We start from the raw sequence: 21,032 nt of genomic DNA on the forward strand, positions 1-21,032 counted from the left end.
TCTACCATTCTTCATAATAATGTTCTTAAACTTTGAATTGTACTTTCTGCTAAGTCTTCATATTTGCATCTTTCCCAAGTATTTGTTTTAGGTGGCATCTATAAATCTGTCACAATTAAGTGTGTGGTAATCACAGGGGCATTTGTCTTCATAGTATAATAGGAAAAGTGTATGGTAGGATACTTATTGACAGTTTGAGAAAGAACAGAGGAATTAGTTGGAGAAGAGCAGGGAGGCTTTAGGAAGGGAAGAGGTTGTGTAAATTAGATATTCATTCTTAGATCTTTAGTGGAAAAGTTTCTAAAGAAGGGAAAGAAGTTGTATCCGGCTTTCATGAATTCGGAGAAAGCATGTGACAGGGTGGATAGACAAGGATTGTGGAAAGTATTAAGAATATATGGAGTAGATGGGAAGTTGTTGAATGCTGTGAAGAGTATGTGATGGTGGTAAGGCTGCAGTGCGTGTGGATGGTGAACTGAGTGAATTTTTCTCTTTGAAGGTTGGGTTGAAACAGGGATGTGTCATGTCTCCATAGTTGTTCAGTCTGTACATGGATGGGGTAATAAAAGAGGTACAAGGTAGGGTAGTGGATGTTGGAGTGGCCCTGGTGAGAGAGGGTAGTGTTTGGAAACTCCTTGTACTGTTGTGTGCAGATGATATTGTGTTGTTGAGTGAAGACAAAGGAGAGCTGCAGGGCTTGGTGGGTGAGTTTGGGAGTGTGTGTAAGAAACAGAATCTAAAGGTGAATGTAGGGAAGAGTAAAGTGATGGTCTTTGAGAGAGGTGAAGTCAGTGAATGTACAGCGAGGTTGAATGGTGAGGAATTGGAAAATGTAAGTACGCGTAAGTACTTGGGTGTTGTGATGAGTAAGGATGGAGTTTTGGAGGGTGAAGTGCTTGAAAGGGTACAGCAGGGAAGAATGGTTGCTGGTTCCTTGAAAGCTGTGATAAGAAACAGGGAAGTGAGCATGGAATTGAAAAAGTTACTACATGACAGTATTGTGATACCAACTCTAACGAAAGGAAGTGAAGCTTGGACGTTGCTGGAAGGACACAAGTCAAGAGTGAGAGCATTGTCTGTCTATCTATCTATCTATTGCCAGACGCCTCAATCCCGTTTGGGGTGGCCACAAACAAATCGCCTCCAAGTCACCCTGTCCCCCGCCATTTCACTCCCCTGCTCCCAACTCACACCCCCCTCTCTCATATACCTCTCCACCCCATCTCTCCATCTCATCCTCGGCCTCCCCCTCCCTCTTTCCCCCTCCACCTCACTCACATACACTCTCTTCGTCAGTCTTTCACCCTCCATCCTCTCCACATGGCCAAACCACCTCAGTGTGTTCCTCGTAATGCTTCCTATCACATCCACATCCACACCACAACGCTCCTTTATATCCTCATTCGTCAGCCTGGCTCTCCATGTGACTCCACAGGCTCCTCTTAAATAACTCATTTCCACTGCTGTCACTCTTGACTTGTGTCCTTCCAACAACGTCCAAGCTTCACTTCCGTACGTTAGAGTTGGTATCACAATACTGTCATGTAGTAACTTTTTCACTTCCATGCTCACTTCCCTGTTTCTTATCACTGCTTTCAAAGAACCAGCAACCTTTCTTCCCTGCTGTACTCTTTCAAGCACTTCACCCTCCAAACCTCCATCCTTACTCATCACACTACCCAAGTACTTAAACGTACTCACATTTTCCAATTCCTCACCATCCAACCTCGCTGTACATTCACTTACTTCACCTCTCTCAAAGACCATCACTTTACTCTTCCCTACATTCACCTGGAAATGAGTTATTTAAGAGGAGCCTGTGGAGTTACATGGAGAGACAGGCTGACAAATGAGGATATATAGGAGCGTTATGGTGTGGATGTGGATGTGATAGGAAGCTTTTGCAGGAATACACTGAGGTGGTTTGGCCATGTGGAGAGGATGGAGGGTGACAGACTGACGAAGAGAGTGTATGTGAGTGAGGTGGAGGGGGGAAGAGGGAGGGAGAGGCCGAGGATGAGAAGGAGGGATAGGGTGGAGAGGTATATGAGAGAGGGGGGTGTGAGTTGGGAGCGGGGCAGTGAAATGGTGGGGGACAGGGCAACGTGGAGGCGATTTGTTTGTGGCCACCCTGAACGGGATTGAGGCGTCTGGCAATAGATAGATAGAATTTCCCTTCAGAGGTGTTACTTTCCAAAGCAATCAGTTCTACTTTTGAGGGTATGTCTAGTTTTATTTCTTTGACTTGTAGATTTTTCTTTGTTAAGATTATAATACATCCTCCCTTTCTTAAATTTCTGTCTCTTTTCCATATATTGTAGTCCTCTAAGTTTAGGGTATCGTTGGATATCTGTCTATCTATTGCCAGATGCCACAATCCCGCAAGGGGTGGACATTTGACTTTAAGTTATTTGTTTTATGGGGAGGGGCGCTAACCCTGCAGCAACCCACTTGTTGACACGTAGGGAGCACGTATGGTTTGGTTAAATGGTTACCACTCAGCGTTGTAAATGGTTTCTTGGCTTACAGAAAACCATTTGGCTTGTCCCTCAGTGTAAAGCCACCTGTAAAGGAAAGAAAAGCAATAAGGAGTGACAGGAAAGATGGGAGAAATAGGAAGAGAGGAGGGCAGGCACAGAAAAAGAATGATAAAGGCTAAGGAATAAGTAGGCAGCACTACATCAAATGAGTGGATGATGGTCGCCACCACTTACCACAATCGTTGGATAGCCGTAAGGTTAATTTTGTTTCAGTTAGGCAAATAATTCGAGGTTCCTTTTCTTTGATGTAGTCTTTTATCTCTAATAATTTGACACCATTCCATCTATATTTGAGTACATCAGCCTAACCATCTTGTTTACATACTTGCCATAACTTGAGTCTTCTACCCTCCTCCTTTTTGTTCCCTGTTGGTTATGTTCCACTTTCTTATCTGCAATCTAATATCTTTGTAAAAAAAAAGTACTCTTCTCTTCCTCTGATCTTTCCTTTTTCTTTGTTTTTGCCTCCTCCCTTTTCTCTTTTAGTATTCTTAATTCCTCTTGAGTTAGGCATCTTTTTATCTATACTTTTTTAAATTCCTCTTTTTCCATAAGTTTGTTCGCATTTTTTAGTATTGTCTCCACAGTATTCACACTCTGGAAGGTTACTTTCAGGGGCCTTGTCTTCAGTATGCTCATTTTATTTGCCATCTCCATTTTGTCTCTTGAAATCTTGTTTTTTTTATTTCTTCCTCCCCTGTATCAGTGATTACTATAGATTTATTGATATCTGCTGAGTCTTTGACTAATTTTGGGTTGTTTTGGATTATCTTTTTCAATTCTTTTCTAATGCTTTTTTCTTCGACTCATGTTTCTAAGTCCTTCCCTACTTTCACCATTTCATCATACATAGTATCCACATCATCTTTGTAATTTGCATCACATCATTCACCTGGGTTATCTTCTCTTCAATGTCACCATATTGGTGTATCAAACTACTTGCATACCTGATTGTATCATTTCTGAACTCCATAATACTCTCATGGTTGACAACTCTACTTGCCATTTCACCAATCTTCAAGTGAACCCACCTCAACTGACAACTCATCTGTTGTTGTGTCTTTCTTGTTTAATTCCTTTACTAATTTTTCATTTTCCTCCTTCTACATATGCAATTGCTTCTTAATTTCATCCATTTCACTCTTAAATGCCCTTTCCAATCTGTTTACCCATTCTACTAATTTGTTGAATATTTCCATTTCAACCAATTCCTGGTAGAAATCATCCTGTTTTCTACCCCTTTCCCTCTTCCCAGTTCCTTCCATATTTGCATCACTGAATTTGGTGGTCCTCATGTGTTAATACTGAGAAAAAGATAAAAGTTTTTACCGACAATTATACATTTTAGTCACCTGTGGTACCATAGCCAAAACAGCTGGGACTTGATCAGCACATTCCTGCACAATTTGGCTGTGTTCTGTTATTTGGGGAACGTTTTTTCTTAACCTTGCTCTGTTATTTTAGAACGCCATTTAATTAACCCTGTGCGGAGCTTGACTCATATAAAGATGCTATTTAGTTATTGTTATATGTAGCCAAGAGAGGCCAGCTGTGAGAGAGGTGATTTGACGTGTTGTCTCTCTGATGCCTCAGCTGTGTGTGTGTGTGTGTGTGTGTGTGTATTTACCTAATTGTGATATACAGGAAATGCACTGTGCTCATGGGGTCCTGTCTCTGCTTCTTAATAAGTCAAATTTAGCTGTAAACGCATTTAAGTTTTTAGACTGGACAATCTCTCTGTCCAGGCTGTTCCACAGGTCTATACATCTATAAGGAAAACTATATTTCTTGATATCCTTCAACCAGCTTGGCTTCTTCAATTTCATTCCATGTCCTCATGTCACGCTCTTATTCCATACAAACAGATCTTCTCTGTCAATTTTATCTACTCCCATCATGGTCCTGAACAGTGCAATCATGTCGTCCCTCTTTCTCCTTTCCTCTAAGGAAGGCAAATCCAGCTTTTCCAGCCTCTCTCTGTACGACAGATCTGTGTGTGTGTGTGTGTGTGTGTGAGAGAGAGAGAGCGAGAATCTGTCTGTCTGTCTGTATGGCGGGGTGATGGTGAGATGAGCAGGCAGCAGGCCTCAAGGTCATTGCTATTATTACTGGCCTCCCAGCAGCAAGTACAACCGATTATGGAAAAATTTTCACTTAAATATTGTTTCTGATGGATTTTGGTCTTCTGGAAGTGTTGTCAAAGAGTTATTATTGTGGAGGGCTAGTGTAAGCCTTAGTTGTGTCACGAACCTCTGCCGCGCTTAAGGAGACCGGCAAAAAAACAACAAAAATTGCCCCCTTTCCCCACTCACTCATTCACCCTAGCACACTTCCTGGACCATCTGATGCAATCAACTTGAAGTCAAAGGATTGGTGAGTATTTTGATACCTATGGTTTTTATTTTTGGTTAAGTATTAACTGAGATATGGTGGTTTAAAAATAGACGATTTTCACAATTTCTCTCAGGAATGCCCGGATATGGGAAGGGTTCGCGAGAAGATGTCCTGGACAGGATGGGTTAAATGGGAAAAAGTTTTTAAGGGTGTGTGGGAATGTAAATATGCTGTTATTAGTGTATCTTATCTTGTAAGTTCAAAGCAACAATAAAGAGCTGTATTACATTACCTTAAAGCTAAGATCTATTCTTTGGTGAGGAAAACTATGTTCTTTGTAAATGGAACATCAAGGTAGTAAACCTGCTGATGAATAAAGCATTAAGCAATAAACCTCTAAATATATTTCCATTTATACTTAGAAAAGTGCAGCAACCAAACCCAAACTATGTTAGAAATATCCAGTGACCAAACCCAACATGTTAGAAAAATCAGGTGACCAAACTTAGTTTGTGTTTTTCATTCTCAGACACGAGGTAAGGCTGATATGGATATGGTACAGTTCCATAATGACCTGCGTGACACCTGCATTGACTTGATGGCCCGCTACACCTTTTCCTCGTGTGCTCCACATGCTAAGAGGTGAACATGACAGAATCCAATATATTCTTAATATACCATGGCAGGTTTTCCACTTCTGTAAAAATTGTGTGTGTGTGTGTGTGTGTGTGTGTGTGTGTGTGTGTGTGTGTGTGTGTGTGTGTGTGTGTGTGTGTGTGTGTGTGTGTGTGTAATATATATACAGTATATGTATACTGCACACTCATGTATACAGGGTGGACCATGTGCAACACTACTCATCCACTTCGCTGGGCTATTTCTTGTACTGCTAGAATGGCACACTCAGCATTTCCGGTGTTTATACTGCATCATTTAGATGAGATGGAGGGATGGAGTGGAGAGGTATATGAGAGAAGGGGAAGGGGGTGTAAGCTTGGAGCAGGGCAGTGAAATGGTGGGGGACAGGGCGACATGGAGGCAGTTTGTTTGTGGCCACCCTTACGGGATTTAGATGTCTGGTAATAGATAGATTTATTAATTTCCTTTTCTTCCTGTCACACCCATACTTGAAGACAAAGTCATCCTTGGAACATATACCTTCAGGTTATCTTCTAGTTGAATGATATTTACAGACCAGAGTAAACCCTCAAGTTATGATGACTCTTTTTGTGACTATTCAGATTAATAACATTATACAAGTAAAGATAATTATTTGGATAATGATGTAACAGAACCAAGGTCCAGCGTCTGGATAAATGAGGGACTACTGGATAATATATATACAGTATGTTATAAAAAATATGTACATATACAATGATCCCTCAATTATCCAGATGTGTTCAGTATCTGGACCTTGGCTCAATCAAACCATTATCCAAATTTACTTTCTATTATCCGGACGTAAAAGCACCTGAGAACTTAAGCCGACCAGCCGACACATCCAAACATTTGGCATCGTGGCAGCTGGGCTTGAGCCGTGAGCGGGAAGTAGTCCGTAACCCACAACCATAGCTAAAATGTCCGTCTGCCCCTGTACTGAATGGTCAGGGTCGCGCGCTCGACCGATCACTCCTAGTGAACCTCCAGCACCCCAGCAGTGCAACTGTAACCCGCAAGCAGTGTCAAAACATCCGTACACATTTCCATCTGATGTCCAGTATCACGCGGCCACCTGGCTAATTCTTTCCTAACTGCCAATGAGATTGTAACACAAACCACAAGCCACGAGTACATGTTCGGTGACAGTGCATGTCCACCTCTCCACCAAACGTCGAACTTCGTATGGCCACCAGGCTAAGTCTTTCCCATCTGCCACCACCATTGAGCAGAGACCACAAGCCACGAGTACAATGTCGGTGACAGTGCATGTCCACCTCTCCACCAAACGTCGAACTTCATGTGGCCACCAGGCTAAGTCTTGCCCATCTGCCACCACCATCAAGCAGAGACCACAAGCCACAAGTACATGTTCAGTGACAGCGCTGGTCCGCCTCTCTACTGAAGGTCGAAAGTCGCGCAGCCGCTGGGACACACACACACACACACACAGAAAGAGAGAGATTCAATCCCACAATATGATTTCTGTGCCAGTGCCTATGATAGTACTGTATACAGTACAGTACTGTATGTGTGTATGTACAGTACTGTATGTTACACTTCTATTTGGTATGGGAAGCAACGTTGGGTCTGGTTAGTACTTGGATGGGTGACCGCCTGGGAACACCAGATGCTGTTGGCATCCCTACGTCAAGTGGGGTTGGTGGAGGATTAGTGCCCCTCCCTGTAAAACAATTAACTCTAAGCCCTTGGCCACCCCGTTTGGGATACATGGTGTCTGGCAATGAATGAATGATTTGTTTCAGTACCACAGTCAGTTTGGTTTGGTAAGGTCAAGTAAAGGTAACCCATGTAATTTTGCCTTCAAAACACATTGAGCATATTTTCAAGAAAATCCTATGGTTATTTTTGCATGGATGAGGCGAGCGTGGTTCCTGTCTGAGGGATACCTGTGGCCACTGTGCGTGTAAGACAGAGCACAAGAAACGAGTACATGTTCAGTGACAGAGCCCGTCCCCCCTCTCTACCGAAGGTCGAAAGTTGCGCACACACACACACACACACACACACACACACACACACACACACACACACTAGCTAGCTAGCTAGAGCTAGCTATTTGCAAAAAATAATTGAGAAAAGCAATAATATAATTTTGGTGGGTGACTTTAACTGTAAAGAGGTGAACTGGGAGGAATGGTACTCGGGAGGCGGCGAGGATTCGTGGGGCACTATGTTATTAAATATAATAATGAATAATGTGATGACGCAATGGGTCAAAGAAGAGACACAGTTTCGAGGTGAGGACACACCAGCAAGGTTAGATTTACTGTTCACCAAAGAACCCGATGTAATAGAATCATTGAAATATCTTTGTCCTTTAGGAAAAAGTGATCATGTGGTCATTGAGTTCCAGATGGTAATAGGGAACGTCGAGCCAAGAGACGAGCTTCATAGACAGGGAAGATACAACTTTGGGAAAGCAAATTTTACAGGATTGAGAAACTTTTTTGAAAATGCGGATTGGAGAAAATTCAGAGAAACAAGAGAGATACAGAGGAAGGGGGATATCTTTCTAGACCTTTATAATTTGGGAGTGGAAAAATTTGTACCAAGAGTAAGAGGGAAAGGAAACAGAAAAAAGGAGTGGTTTAATATAAGGTGTATGATAGCAAAAAAAGAGAGAGATAAGGCGTGGAACAATTGGAGAAAGAGAAGTAACGACAGAACAAAGGAAGAATATAAAAGAACAAGAAATGAATACACAAGAATACGTAGAGAAGAAGAAAGGAATTTTGAAAAAGGTATAAAAGACAAATGCAAGGATGAACCCAAACTGTTTTGTAGATTTGTTAATGGCAAACTGAAACAAAAGGAAGGAATCACCAAACTGAAAGTAGAAGGAGAGGTCTTTAAGGATGCAGCAATGCAAGCAGAAATAATGAACAAACGTTTCCAGTCAGTTTTCACTAAAGAAAAGGAGCTTGTGGAAGGGGAGGGAGTGATTAGAAATGTTCCGGTGATGAAAGATATAAAAGTGGAGGTACAGGAAGTGTATAAATTACTGGAAACTCAAGATGTAAGGAAAGCCCCAGGACCTGATGGAATTTCTAATTGGGTACTGAAGGAATGCAGAGAACAACTGGCAGATAAAATTCACAGTTTAATCGTATGCTCACTGGAAGAGGGGAAAGTGCCACAAGAATGGAAGAGGGCAAATGTGGTACCAATTTACAAGGGAGGAAACAGGGAAGAACCCTTGAATTATAGACCAGTGTCTCTAACCAGCATGGTCGCAAAATTGTGTGAGAGAATCCTGAAAGACAGATGGATAAAATATCTGGAAGAGATGAATATTTTGGCTGAATGTCAGTTTGGATTCAGAAGTGGAAGGTCATGTGTTTCTAACTTGTTGAGCTTTTACTCAAGAGCGATTGATTTGGTACAGGAGAGAGATGGTTGGGTGGATTGTGTGTACTTAGACTTAGAAAAGGCCTTTGACAAGGTACTTCATAAGAGACTAATGTGGAAACTAGAATATATAGGAGGACTAAAGGGGAAACTTGTGGAATGGATGAGAGACTTTTTGAGAGACAGACAAATGAGGACAGTAATAAAGGATAGGATGTCTGGATGGAGGGAAATAACAAGTGGAGTCCCTCAAGGCTCAGTGTTGGCGCCAGTAATGTTCCTGATTTACGTAAATGATATGGTAGATGGAGTGAACAGTTATGCAAGTCTGTTTGCTGATGATGTAAAGATCTTGAGGAAGGTAGAGGTTGAGGAGGATTGTAAAACACTGCAGGAGGATTTGGATCGGATACACAATTGGAGCCGGACGTGGGAAATGAAATTTAATGTAAAGAAATGTAAAATATTGGAAATGGGTAAAAGTACCAGGAGGCCATCACTGAATTATTTGTTGGGTAATGAATTAATCACAAAAAGGAGAGAAGAGAAAAATTTGGGAGTGCTGGTCCAAGATAGTTTGTCACCAGAAAAGCACATTAACAAGATAGTTGGAGAGACTTATAAACTCTTGACTAACACAAGAGTAGCATTTCATTATATGGATGAGGAGATGATGAAAAAATTGACAGTGGCTATGATCCACCCCAGGTTAGAATATGCAGCGTTAGTGTGGTTCCCCACACAAAAAGAAAGATATAAACAAGATCGAGAGAATACAAAGAAGAGCAACCAAGATGGTCCCCAGTCTGACAGACCTGTCATACAGAGAGAGGCTGGAAAAACTGGATTTTGCCTTCCTTAGAGGAAAGGAGAAAGAGGGGAGACATGATTGCAGTGTTCAGGACCATGGTGGGAGTAGATAAAATTGACAAAGAAGATCTGTTTGTATGGGATAAGAGAGCAACAAGAGGACATGGAATGAAATTGAAAAAGTCAAGCTGCTTGAAGGATATCAAGAAATATAGCTTTCCTTACAGAAGTATAGACTTATGGAATAGCCTGGACAAAGAGATCGTCCAGTCTAAAAACTTAAACGAGTTTAAAGCTAAATTTGACTTATTGAGAAACAGCGATGGAAACCCACAAGCATAGTACATTCCGTGTATATCACAATTAGGTATATTAGGTAAATACTTTAATATTTGGAATGACTTAGACAAAGAGGTGGTGCATGAGAAAAACATTCATGTGTGTAAAGGTAGACTTGATAAATGTGGATATGGAGACAGGACAACATGAGCATTGCTCAATTCCTGTATACTACAAATAAGTAAATACAAATAGGTAAATACACACACACACACACACACACACACACACACACACACACAGATTCCTTCTCATGATATGACTACAGTATCAGTACAGTAATTTCTGTACCAGTGCATATGATAGTACTGTACCATACACAGTACCGTACTGTATGTGTGTATGTACAGTACAATACTGTACAATAATATACACTTCCATTCAGTATGGGTATTTGTTTCAATACCACAGTCAGCCACCTTAGCCAGGCAGTGCTAATGGGATAGGTTAAGTTTAGTTGGTTTAGGTAAAGATAACATATGTAATTTTGTTTGGAAAACACATTGAGCATATCTCTGAGAAAATTCTATGGTTGTTTTTGAACGGACAAGGTGAGCGTTGTTCCTGCCTGAGGGGTACCAGTGACCATCATGTGTGTAACACAGACTGCAAGCCACGAGTAAATGTACGGTAAAACCGCCTGTACACCAAATGGCTGGAGTCCCCTTTCTGGGATAAGTGCGGAATCTCTCCACCACACACCTGTCTGCTTCCCTACCAAATGGTGTGAGTCGCCTGGCGGACAGCATTAGTCATACATTGCCTGAGGTGGTGATCTACTGGTCATCTTCTGTTGCCGTCACGTACTAACCCTTGCCTGGGCAAACAGAAATGAACCTTAATATGTAGATGTCATTTTGTCATCTTAAATGTCGGGACCTACTGCCTAACCCCGGGCTCCTATGCTCCTCATGGGGCAATGTAGGATTGGATGATGGATTGATGGATGTCATTTTGCCACTTGTTGCTTCCTCTGTGCTCAAAAACAACTGTTTGGTACGATATGGCAGCGCTGTACTGCTTGCCGGCAAACAGAAGCCCGCACCTTAGTTCCCACCTTTCTGCCCCTCGCCAGTGGTAGCGCTTACAACAATGACTGTGATTGAGGTTGCATTTGTTGTGGTTCCTTACCTTCTTCAGGTTGTGACTCTGCTCTGCTGTATTCTCGTGTGTGTGGTGATGGTCCCACCACCACCTGAGAAACAGAAGAGGAAGGTTCTGAGTCTGCAGAAGAATTGGTAGGTACATTAATACTTCGATATACGATACCTCTAGATGCGATACCCTGGCTTAACGATGGGGGTAGAAATCTTACTGTAACTTTGTAAGTTCTTGTAGTGAAGTTTTGAGCTGGTTGTGAGTTGTTGGTTGTAAGAGGTATTTTTTGTTTTCACTCTTGATAATGCAGAATCAATTGTACACTCTTGGGCTTGTATTTTGTAGGAATTCACTGTTGATTTGTAGACGAGGTTCGTACGTTCACTGCCGCCATATCTTACAATAACTTTGTAAGAAACTTGTAGTGAATTTTTGTAGATTAGTTATACATATATTAGACTCATGGACGAACGGTTGTTATACTTGAGTAGTTTTGTAAGTAGATAATCTTGATTCCCTTTTGTCATGCAATGACAGGAGAGGTAAAGATGAGTATGGGACTATTTTTATTTGTCTTGGAAATATTAACAAAGTCTCTCACACACGAGTGAAGTATAAGTAGAGTCCCGCGAGCTACCTCCTGTCTCGCTCTCTCTCTCTCTCTCTCTCTCTCTCTCTCTCTCTCTCTCTCTCTCTCTTCCACCCTTTCGCCCATGTTGCTAGGCTCTTCTCCCTACTGCCTATCGGTTCTATAGCTAGCCTCCTTCTGAGCTCTGCTTCCTAAATTCTGGTGTAGCAGGGGTCGTGTCACATGTGTTACACTGTTGTTGGAATGTTCTAGAAGCCTGTATGTGTGTGTATGGTCACTAGGCGCTGTTGTGTGCCTATAAAGCATTCCTTGAGCTAGAGTGTGTAAGCATGTTTAGCATTGCTCGATTCTCGCAGACACAATACCTTCTCATCATCTGACTTGCTGCTTTTATCTGTCTGTCTATTTATCTATCTGTCTATTATGATTTGTAATTACAGTATAATATGGAGTCCTGACAGAAATACCACCATACCCCGCCTAACGATGGCCAAACCCCAATAAAACAATGGGTTTTGATTATTTTACCAGTTTTGATGATATTTTAGACTAAAATTGTGTGTTTAAGTTGATTTATAAACTGTTTTTAGACTTAGATTAATGTGTTTTAGCCCTAGGTGGGGTTAACATTGTCATTTTGGGGTACAGTTCACCAAGCTTGATTTTTTCCAGACTTATATTTGACGATTTTCAGATTTTATTTGTTGGTTTTAGTGAGTTTTTTACGGGTGTTAGGTGTAGGCTTCCTTGACAGCTGTTAGGCCATTTAGATTGGCTTTAAACTTATTTTTGGGCTCATTTGGGTGTAGGTTTTGGACTTGGTTTTGGGGGAAACCCAAGGCTGGTAAACGCTTCACATCACATGTTAAAAGTACCCCAATATACGATACCTTGCCTAATGATGGGGTTATACCTAACCAACTACAGTAGAGTCGTGATTTAAGACAAAAAGAAGCAACGATCTTACAGTAACACGGGCATTTAATTTCTCCCATAATTACTTAACCCTAGTTCAGTAGTGTCATCCAGGATTCCAAATTTAGGCCTACTTTGCGTTGTGGAGGAGACGCTCCAAGGCCTACGGCGCTCAGCTGCCATGACATTTCAGTTTGTACTCTGTCCTGTGTGTGTGAGGTGTGTTCGTGTTGCTTCCGTTTTTTTCTCATCTGCTGGAGCCAATTGTCTGGTATTCCATACAATGCTATTAAAATGGGACCTTGTGAGTGTGCCTACAAAACATATACTGTAAAATGTCGAATTTTGTCTAGGGGAGGCTGGAGCATATCGGTGGACGTTTGGGGCTGGATTCACTAAGCATTTAAGGTGCCGGATCTCCTAACGGTGCCTAAAGATACGGTGCTGAGACAGAATCAGTCAGTCACTAAGCATGGATGCCGCCATCTTGCACCAAGATCTGGCGCCTTAAGTTAAGCGCTTGGGGGACATACCTTAATCTACATCACAACCCGGAGTCAGTGTGTTTATCAAGTATGCAACCTCTCGGCCTATCGTTTGCCTTTGTCCCTCTTCACTTGTAATCAACGTTGTAAAAGAAGAAATTGAACAGACAGAAAGATCAAAGATGTGCCATAATCGTTTTTAGTGCTGCTAAGAACTCTGGCAATACTTATTTCCTTTTAAGGTAATATGAATGTGTCAAAAATAAACATGCCGCCAGGAAAGCCTCCACTGTGGCCGCTTGGGCAGTCAGCTGCTGATGTTTACTGTACAGTGATGGAGCTTGTGGCTATGTATTTAGCTCACCGACATTTACGTCGAGAGAGATTGATCAGAGACCCATTAGACCCTCTCCATGGGCCTGATGAGCATTTGCAACGGTATTATTGGTTTCCACGACATGAAATCAGACTTTTGGCAGTTCATGGGTTGATAATGGATGTGCTAAACAATGACGGTTTGATATACTAAGGTGATTAAACTTATATAAAGACAATAACTTTATTTCAGACATGGCAGTGGAATTAAGGTGTTAAATAAACCTAACAAACAATACCTAAACAAAGCCTATGCGATACAAACCATTTCATGCATCAGTATACTGTATAAGGTAACAAGGAAAATCAAAAGGAATGACTTCTTTAACAATATGAATGCTCAACATTAGACCAATGCAAAATTATTACTGATTTATGGGATCAATTTTATCCTTTGGGATATAGGAAGTTTTTCTAAGGTAATTGCTTACAGTACCAAATGATTCTTAGTCATTAATGCCAAAAACATAATCCACCTTCCTCCCCCCCAAAAAATGAAATGACTTCTTAGTTTTAGACTTTTATGATCAAGCTAACCAAAGTTTATAATCAAACCCTACCTCTACCAGTAATGCCTCATGAATGGGTTTGGTTTGTTTGATATGGTAGGTTAGAACAAACAGCTTACTTCCTCACAGGCACTATGTAACCAACAACAGAAATATGATTTTTTGTTTAAATACCTAAAGTTTTCTTTGCCAGCCTCATTGCCTTTGCTGCCTTCCCCTTAACTCGTGATGTGAAATCACGAAATTTCTTCCTCACTTCATTGCTCTCCCTTTTCACTCTGCTAACACTATTCACCTTATAGGTAATAGTTTCCCATGCTAGCATCTTTGCTTTCTTTGTAATGTATGTGTCTAGTGAGGAAAAACAAATTTTTTTGTTTTGGAGACTTCAGTAATGAAAACTAAGAGGGTAAATATTTCCTTTATTGTCGTTTCATTTTTTTTTTTTTTTTTTTTCCATCTGAGTGTTTTGAGGCCTCATTTGATGCGCAAATGAATAATAACCATAATATGACTATGACAATATGATAGGAAATATTAGTAATTGTGGAAGGAAACGGCCTACTCTAAGTGTTTAACTAAACCTAACCTAACGTAGCTTAACTGTACCTAATAATTTAATCTAACCTAACCTAACCTAACCCAACCCAACCCAGCCTAACCTAACCTAACCTAACCTAACCCAGCATCCAGTTAGGAAGATGGGAAACGAAATCCTCCTTTCAGTATGTTGACCAAGATTCGGTAATATTCATTTGCACACAATAAAAAACACATACAGGCATACGCTATATGATAGCACAAATCCACTGGTTATGGTAAGATTGCGCGCTAAAGAAACGGCTAGTAAAGAAATACCACTGAGAGTTCGTCACTTGATAGGTTAGGACGTTTCTCGTTTTGTTTTGTTGGATTTGGGGTTTTTATTTCCACTATATATTTCGCTAAAAGAACTTATGTCGAGTTAGTTGCTGATGTCACTTCCTTCTGTTGGGTTGAGGACTGTGTTTTGTGTGTTGTGCATGCTCTCCCCTCTGCGCTTGTGTTTACATTAGGGAGACAAACAGCTGATATGAGGGTTTGCTCTGTGATTGGTTGATCATGGCAAAGCCTCACTTGTAAGATTTTCTGTCATTGGCTGAGCAGAAATCAGCTGATGACGGCCGATTTAAGGCACGTACAACTTATGACTGGGGTACGGCGCCATAAAAAATATTAGTGAATACCAAACTCTGGTGAGAGATACGGCGCCACAGGAGTGCGTAATCTGAGGTGCCAGATCTTGCTCAGGCACCTGAAATTACGACCCTGTTAGTGAATCCAGCCCCTGGACTTCATGTGTGGCACAAGTCATCACCATCAGGCAACACTGTGGCTGGCAGTGGTGAAAAGATTATAAGGATGTAGCATTGTTTGTCATTTTTACACTTTTTTTTTTTTATTGTTGTTTTAGTTAAATACATTTAGTTCATAGTTCCTAGAGTTAAGATTAGCATCTAATTTAAGTGAAAATTTTTAAAAATAAACTCTACCATTCCTATATGTATATTTCTACCCCCAAAGTTTGTCCGGGATTCTGGACATCGCTAGTAGGCACGTGATGCTGACAACGCAAATATTCCAGGGTTAGTAGCACGGTAATTTCACTTAATTGCTTGAGAGAAACTATGTGGGAAGTGGATACGTTTAGGTGATGGATTTCCAGATGACTGCTTTCCCTTACAACTCTTGTGTTATGCTTTTGTCAGTCGCTGATTGGCTTCCGCGACCCGACCTGTCCCATGTGGCCCATGTCCCATGCCACCTGCCACTCCCTGCCTCAGTGTTGTGTTCTTGTGTGGGTGGTCGCTTTGATGAGAAGCATTTATTTGCTTATTTCCTTGCTCCTCATTTCCTCTCAGAACTGAGCACGTGGTTCCAAACTAAGTTTAGTTATGTCTAAGCACTCTGAAAGTGCTATGAACACAAGAAAAGCATTTATTTCAAAGGATAATGTAAAACTGTTGGACGAGTGGCACATGGTTTGGGAGCTTATACAGTGGGGTCCCTTGGATAGCAACCTTATTAGTCCACCAAAATGGCCGCTATCCATGAAATCGCCATCTGAGGGGCAAACTTCTAACCTGAAAAAATTAATACAGTCCTGGACTCCTTTAGCTATACCCCTAATTTCCTCCATTAACCATGAATATCACATCATACTTCTTCAGTAATAAGATAAACGCATATTACATATTCAGAGAAGATTAACAAACTTACATTTAATTCGTTTTGAGTGCTTGTTATTGGATAAATATACAGTGCTCATCGGAAGTATCGAGCGCCTATGGCCGGGCGCGCAATACTTATGGCCAAAAAAAAAATCACCTGTTTTTGGTAGTAAAAATTGAACCAGAAGTTTGCGGCGCTACCATGACGTCATGGTACCCTGAGGCCTTCCTATGCGTGGGTTGGTTCCCGCCTTAGTTGCATACGGGCTGCCTGAGAGAGAGGAACTCCGCCTCGTCTCCCTCTCTTTTTACGCCACTTTTTACCGAGTGTCCCACAGTGTTTTGGCTTTCGCCACTTTGTTATGGCACCTACCCGTGAACTATCGAGTGAAATCATATCCCAGATCATTGCTTTAAAGGAGGCAGGCCACCAAACAAAGGAAATTAGTGAATTGGTTGGTGTGGCTCAATCGACAGTGCGTAGGTGGTGCTCGTGTTTTCAAGTGGAAAACAGTGGTGACGTTCCCACAAAGAAACGGCGGTCTGGTAGGCCTAGGAAAACTTCCCCGAGGTCTGATAACGTTTTAAAACGCGCAATGGAGTCTAATCCTCGTGTGAGTGCAAGGAAAATAAAGAAGAGCAACCAGGAAGTGATTGGTGAGGTTTCTGTGCGCACAGTGTCTCGAAGGGTCCATGAACTTGGTTGTCTCGAAAGGTCCATGAACTTGGTTACACAAGTCACAGGCCTGTGAGAAAGCCTCTTCTCACTGATTACCAGCGACTTCGTAGGCTTAGTTTTCGTTTTCGTTTTCGTTTTTAAAGGCTCCAACATGCTTGCATGTGTCGGCCTTGGTCACCTAATGGTGGCTTTCCACACTGCACGATCCATTGCAGCCTCCCTGTTCAGTCCCTTAACCCTAAGGTCACACTTGATGACCTCGTCCCACGTCTTTCTCGGTGTACCCCTGATAACCCCACCCCCAATATTAACACTTCTCACCTTCCTCACCCAATTATCATCCCCCATCCTCTCCACATTTCCAAACCACTTCAATCTACCTCTCTTCATCACAACATCAATACACTCCAGTCCCATCCTACCTCTCAACTCTTCCATTGTAAACCCAGCCCCTCCAGGCCTTTGACGCAGACGCACTGCACATCCACCTAATCATTGTCATTTCTGTACGTCTGAGCCGGCGAATATCTTCCTCCTTCACTGCCCAGGTATCACTGCCATACAGCATTACACTCCTAACACACGCTGCATACAAAGACCCCTAGCACGTAGGGAGAGCCGTCTCAATGTTAGGAGAGGCAAGAGCTCCCTGAACTTCTTCCAACCACTTCTCACCCTAGCCACAGAGCTAGGTCCAGCCCCACCTCCAGCACACAACATGTCTCCCAAATAACAAAACTCTTCCACACACTCAAGAGATTCACCAGCAAGTTCAATCCTTTCACGTCTGACAATCTCCACCTGCTCACCCCGGCACGCCGTACACATAAAATCAGCATTATCTCGCAGTCTACCTCTGATACCACTACATCTCTTATGCACCCATTTATCACACACACCGCACAAGATGGAATTACTTCCCACGCCCTTGTGGCAAACTGCACATGGCCACTGTCCCTCGTCTTTGACAGTACCGCCACCAACCCTAGATATCATCACTTTTGTTTTATCTGCATTTACCCTTAAACCCTTTTGCCCCATACCATCTCTCCACTTCCTAAACCTTTCCTCCGCCTCCCTTTCATTCTCTGCAATCAACACCAAATCATCAGCATACAACAACTCTCACGGGAGTCCGTTTCTAAAGTCACGTGAAAGGGCTTCAAGTACCATGATAAACAACATGGGACTCATGACTGACCTCTGATGCACACCAACATTCACGGAAAATTCATCACTCAAATCTCCATTCACTCTCACCTGGGTGTGAGCACCCACATACATGGCCATAACCACCCTAACCAGCCACTCCTCCAAGCCAAGCTTTCTCATTGCCCACTTCACCACCTCTCTAGGGACTCTGTCAAAGGCCTTTTCCAAATCAACAAAAACAAAATAAAGATCCCTTCTCCGACCAATATATTTTTCCTGAAGCTGTCGAACAATGAATATGGCATCAGTGGTCCCCCTACCTGGCATGAACCCAAACTGCATCTCATCAATATTCACTCTTTCTCTAATCATACCTTCTAAAACTCTCTCCATTACCTTCATTATCTGATCTAAAAGCTTTATACCTCTATAATTTCCTCTTTCCAGGGCATCACCCTTCCCTTTATACACACTTACAATTACACTCTTCAGCCAATCATCTGGGACAACACACTCATAAATAATCCTATTTATCAGGTCAGTGACTAAACTCACCCCTATATCGCCTGAGGCCTTCAACATTTCGGCAGTCAGCCCAGACACAGCTGCTGCCTTCCCCACCCTCATCCTGCCTATTGCCTCACTCACAGTAGCAGTATCAATCAAAGGCCAAGGGCCAGACACTGGATCTGCTGGCTCCAAACCTCCCCCGTCCCAGTCAAACTCCTCATTCAACAACCGGTTATAATGCTCTCTCCATGCATCTTTAATATCCTCACTGTTCACCACTACCCTTCTTTCATCATTCTTCACACACTGCTCACCTATGATATCCCGATTATCCCTCTTCACCTGACCTGCCACCCTAAATATATTTTTCCTTTCCCCATGATTTAGGTTATCAAGTAATTGTCTCTGTGACTCAGACTTTGCCCTGTATACCTCTCTGCTAGCCCTACGCTTGGCAGTCAAATATTCCTCTTTGCTACCACCCTTCTTCCATTCCCGGAAAAACCTTCTTTTCTCCTTAATTGCAGCTTCTACACCCTCATCCCACCACCAAGTTACTTTATGTCTTGGTGGTCCTCTTGTCCAGCCGCATGTTACATCAGTAACTCTCAAGAAATTGTTCTTGAGGGCTCTGTACTGTTCATCAACGCCTCTGTCTACAGCTCCCTGTTCAGTCACCACTCTCCTCAACTCGCTATAGAAGGCATCCCTTACTACTTGGTTTTTCAGCTTCCATATTTTCCTCCTAGGTACATAAGTCCTCTTTTTCATCACTTGTTCTTTAAGCACCATATCACAAATCAATAGTTTGTGCTGCTGCACACACTCCTCACTTCCTATAACTTTAACATCCCTCACTAACCTCCTATCAGCCCTCCTAACCAGAAAATAATCTATCTGACTGCTATTTCCCCCAGACTCATACGTAATTAATCTACTGTCTCTTTTCCTAAAATATGTGTTGCACACACTCATGTCCGTTGCCTCCCCTAACTCGAGTATCCTTTCCCCTTCTGCATTCCTTAGACCATATGCACATCCCCCTTGCACTCCATAACCTTGTGCTGCTTCACCTACATGACCATTTAAGTCCCCTCCCAAAATCACTATCTCATCATCCCGCATACCACCCACTACAAGTATTAAATCATCCCAAAATCTATCTTTCTCTGATTCATCCAATCCTGCCTGTGGAGCATATGCCGATATAATCACAGCTATCTTTCTTCCCAACAGAATTTTCACTACCAATATCCTATCGCTTACTCTCAAAACATTCATAACATATTCCACCCATTTCTCCACAACCATTACACCAACACCTCCATATCTGTCTGTTCCCCCCTGCCAAAACTACTTATAGCAACAGTCCTTCCCAACAATCTTTCTGGCTGATCCACCCCTGTACCGGACTTCCTGCAAACACGCCACATCCACCCACCTCCTACTGAATGCCTCAACGACTTCCCCTGCTCTTCCCCTCAAACTTCCCACATTCCATGAACCCACCCTCATCCCCATGGGTGATTTATTGTCCTCAGGCTTGCTTTGAAACCTTTTTTGTTTTGTCATCTTCAGTATTAATAAATGGGGACAGACACAGCACAGGTCCCACTCACTGCACAATCCCAGGTCCAGGCAATGGATCTGGGACCCCTAGCCCACCAGCTTACCAGTGGCTGTGGTGGCTGTGGTAGTGGCCTCGGGGCACCCTGCCAGGACAGCTGCAGGGACACCCTCCAAGCGCGTCTTGGCACTGCAACTATCCCGCCATTATACACCCACTGATAGGGCAGCCTCCTGGGGCGCTACTCCCAGGTTCGGGCCCCTCTCTATTGGGTGGAAGCGGCAGCCTGGGAACCGCAATGCCCTGTACCCTCTAGCACAGGCCCGAGCCCCTTCTCGCCCTGGACCCATGATCTATGCTGGCGGAACCCCCACCACGCCTCCCCCCAGAAGTCCGCCACTAGGTAGTGGGGGCAAAGTTTTCTGGCCGCATGCCCTTGCTGGCGCCAACCCCTGTAACGTAGTGGGATACATTGTGTGAAATGTAAAGTGCATGTGGTGTAGTGCATAGATAGTTAGAGGAAATGTTTGGGAGAGTATGCTGGTCTACTCTCCATGTTACTGTCACACTGAAAAGGTCAGCAAAGGGGGATGGTTAGATAGCTAGTGAAACAGGAGCTCCAGCTCTCCCTATCACCAACATTCCCATTCCCCTCGGGAGTACTACCCTGTTCGGCCCGTGAATAATAAACAAGTCAGCCAAGCAGTATAATTTGTATAACAGTACAGTATACAGTAATTCAAAAGAACTGACCTCACATAATGATCTTCACATACTGTAAGAGCTGAATTTTCTCCACCAAAGACCGTCCGTTCGTAACAAAAGTCAGGCACAAACTTTCTTCCCCCCCCCCCCTTCACATTGCACCCAAGGCAAAAACATGAATTTTAC

At 42.7% G+C, this 21,032-nt stretch overlaps 1 protein-coding gene across 1 annotated transcript in view; it reads left to right on the forward strand.

Annotated features, from left to right (window-relative positions):
• gig (TSC complex subunit tuberin) overlaps positions 1 to 21,032 on the forward strand; it is a 686,003-nt gene that overhangs the window by 273,994 nt on the left and 390,977 nt on the right. The window contains exon 15 of the mRNA XM_080266862.1: positions 5,404 to 5,516. Coding sequence (XP_080122988.1) covers positions 5,404 to 5,516 — 113 coding nt within the window. The remainder of the gene's footprint in view (positions 1 to 5,403; positions 5,517 to 21,032) is intronic.

The sequence above is a fragment of the Coenobita brevimanus genome, chromosome 22 (assembly GCF_032717465.1).
Source record: "Coenobita brevimanus isolate Jiangsu-jjx chromosome 22, ASM3271746v2, whole genome shotgun sequence".
NCBI lineage: Eukaryota > Metazoa > Arthropoda > Malacostraca > Decapoda > Coenobitidae > Coenobita > Coenobita brevimanus.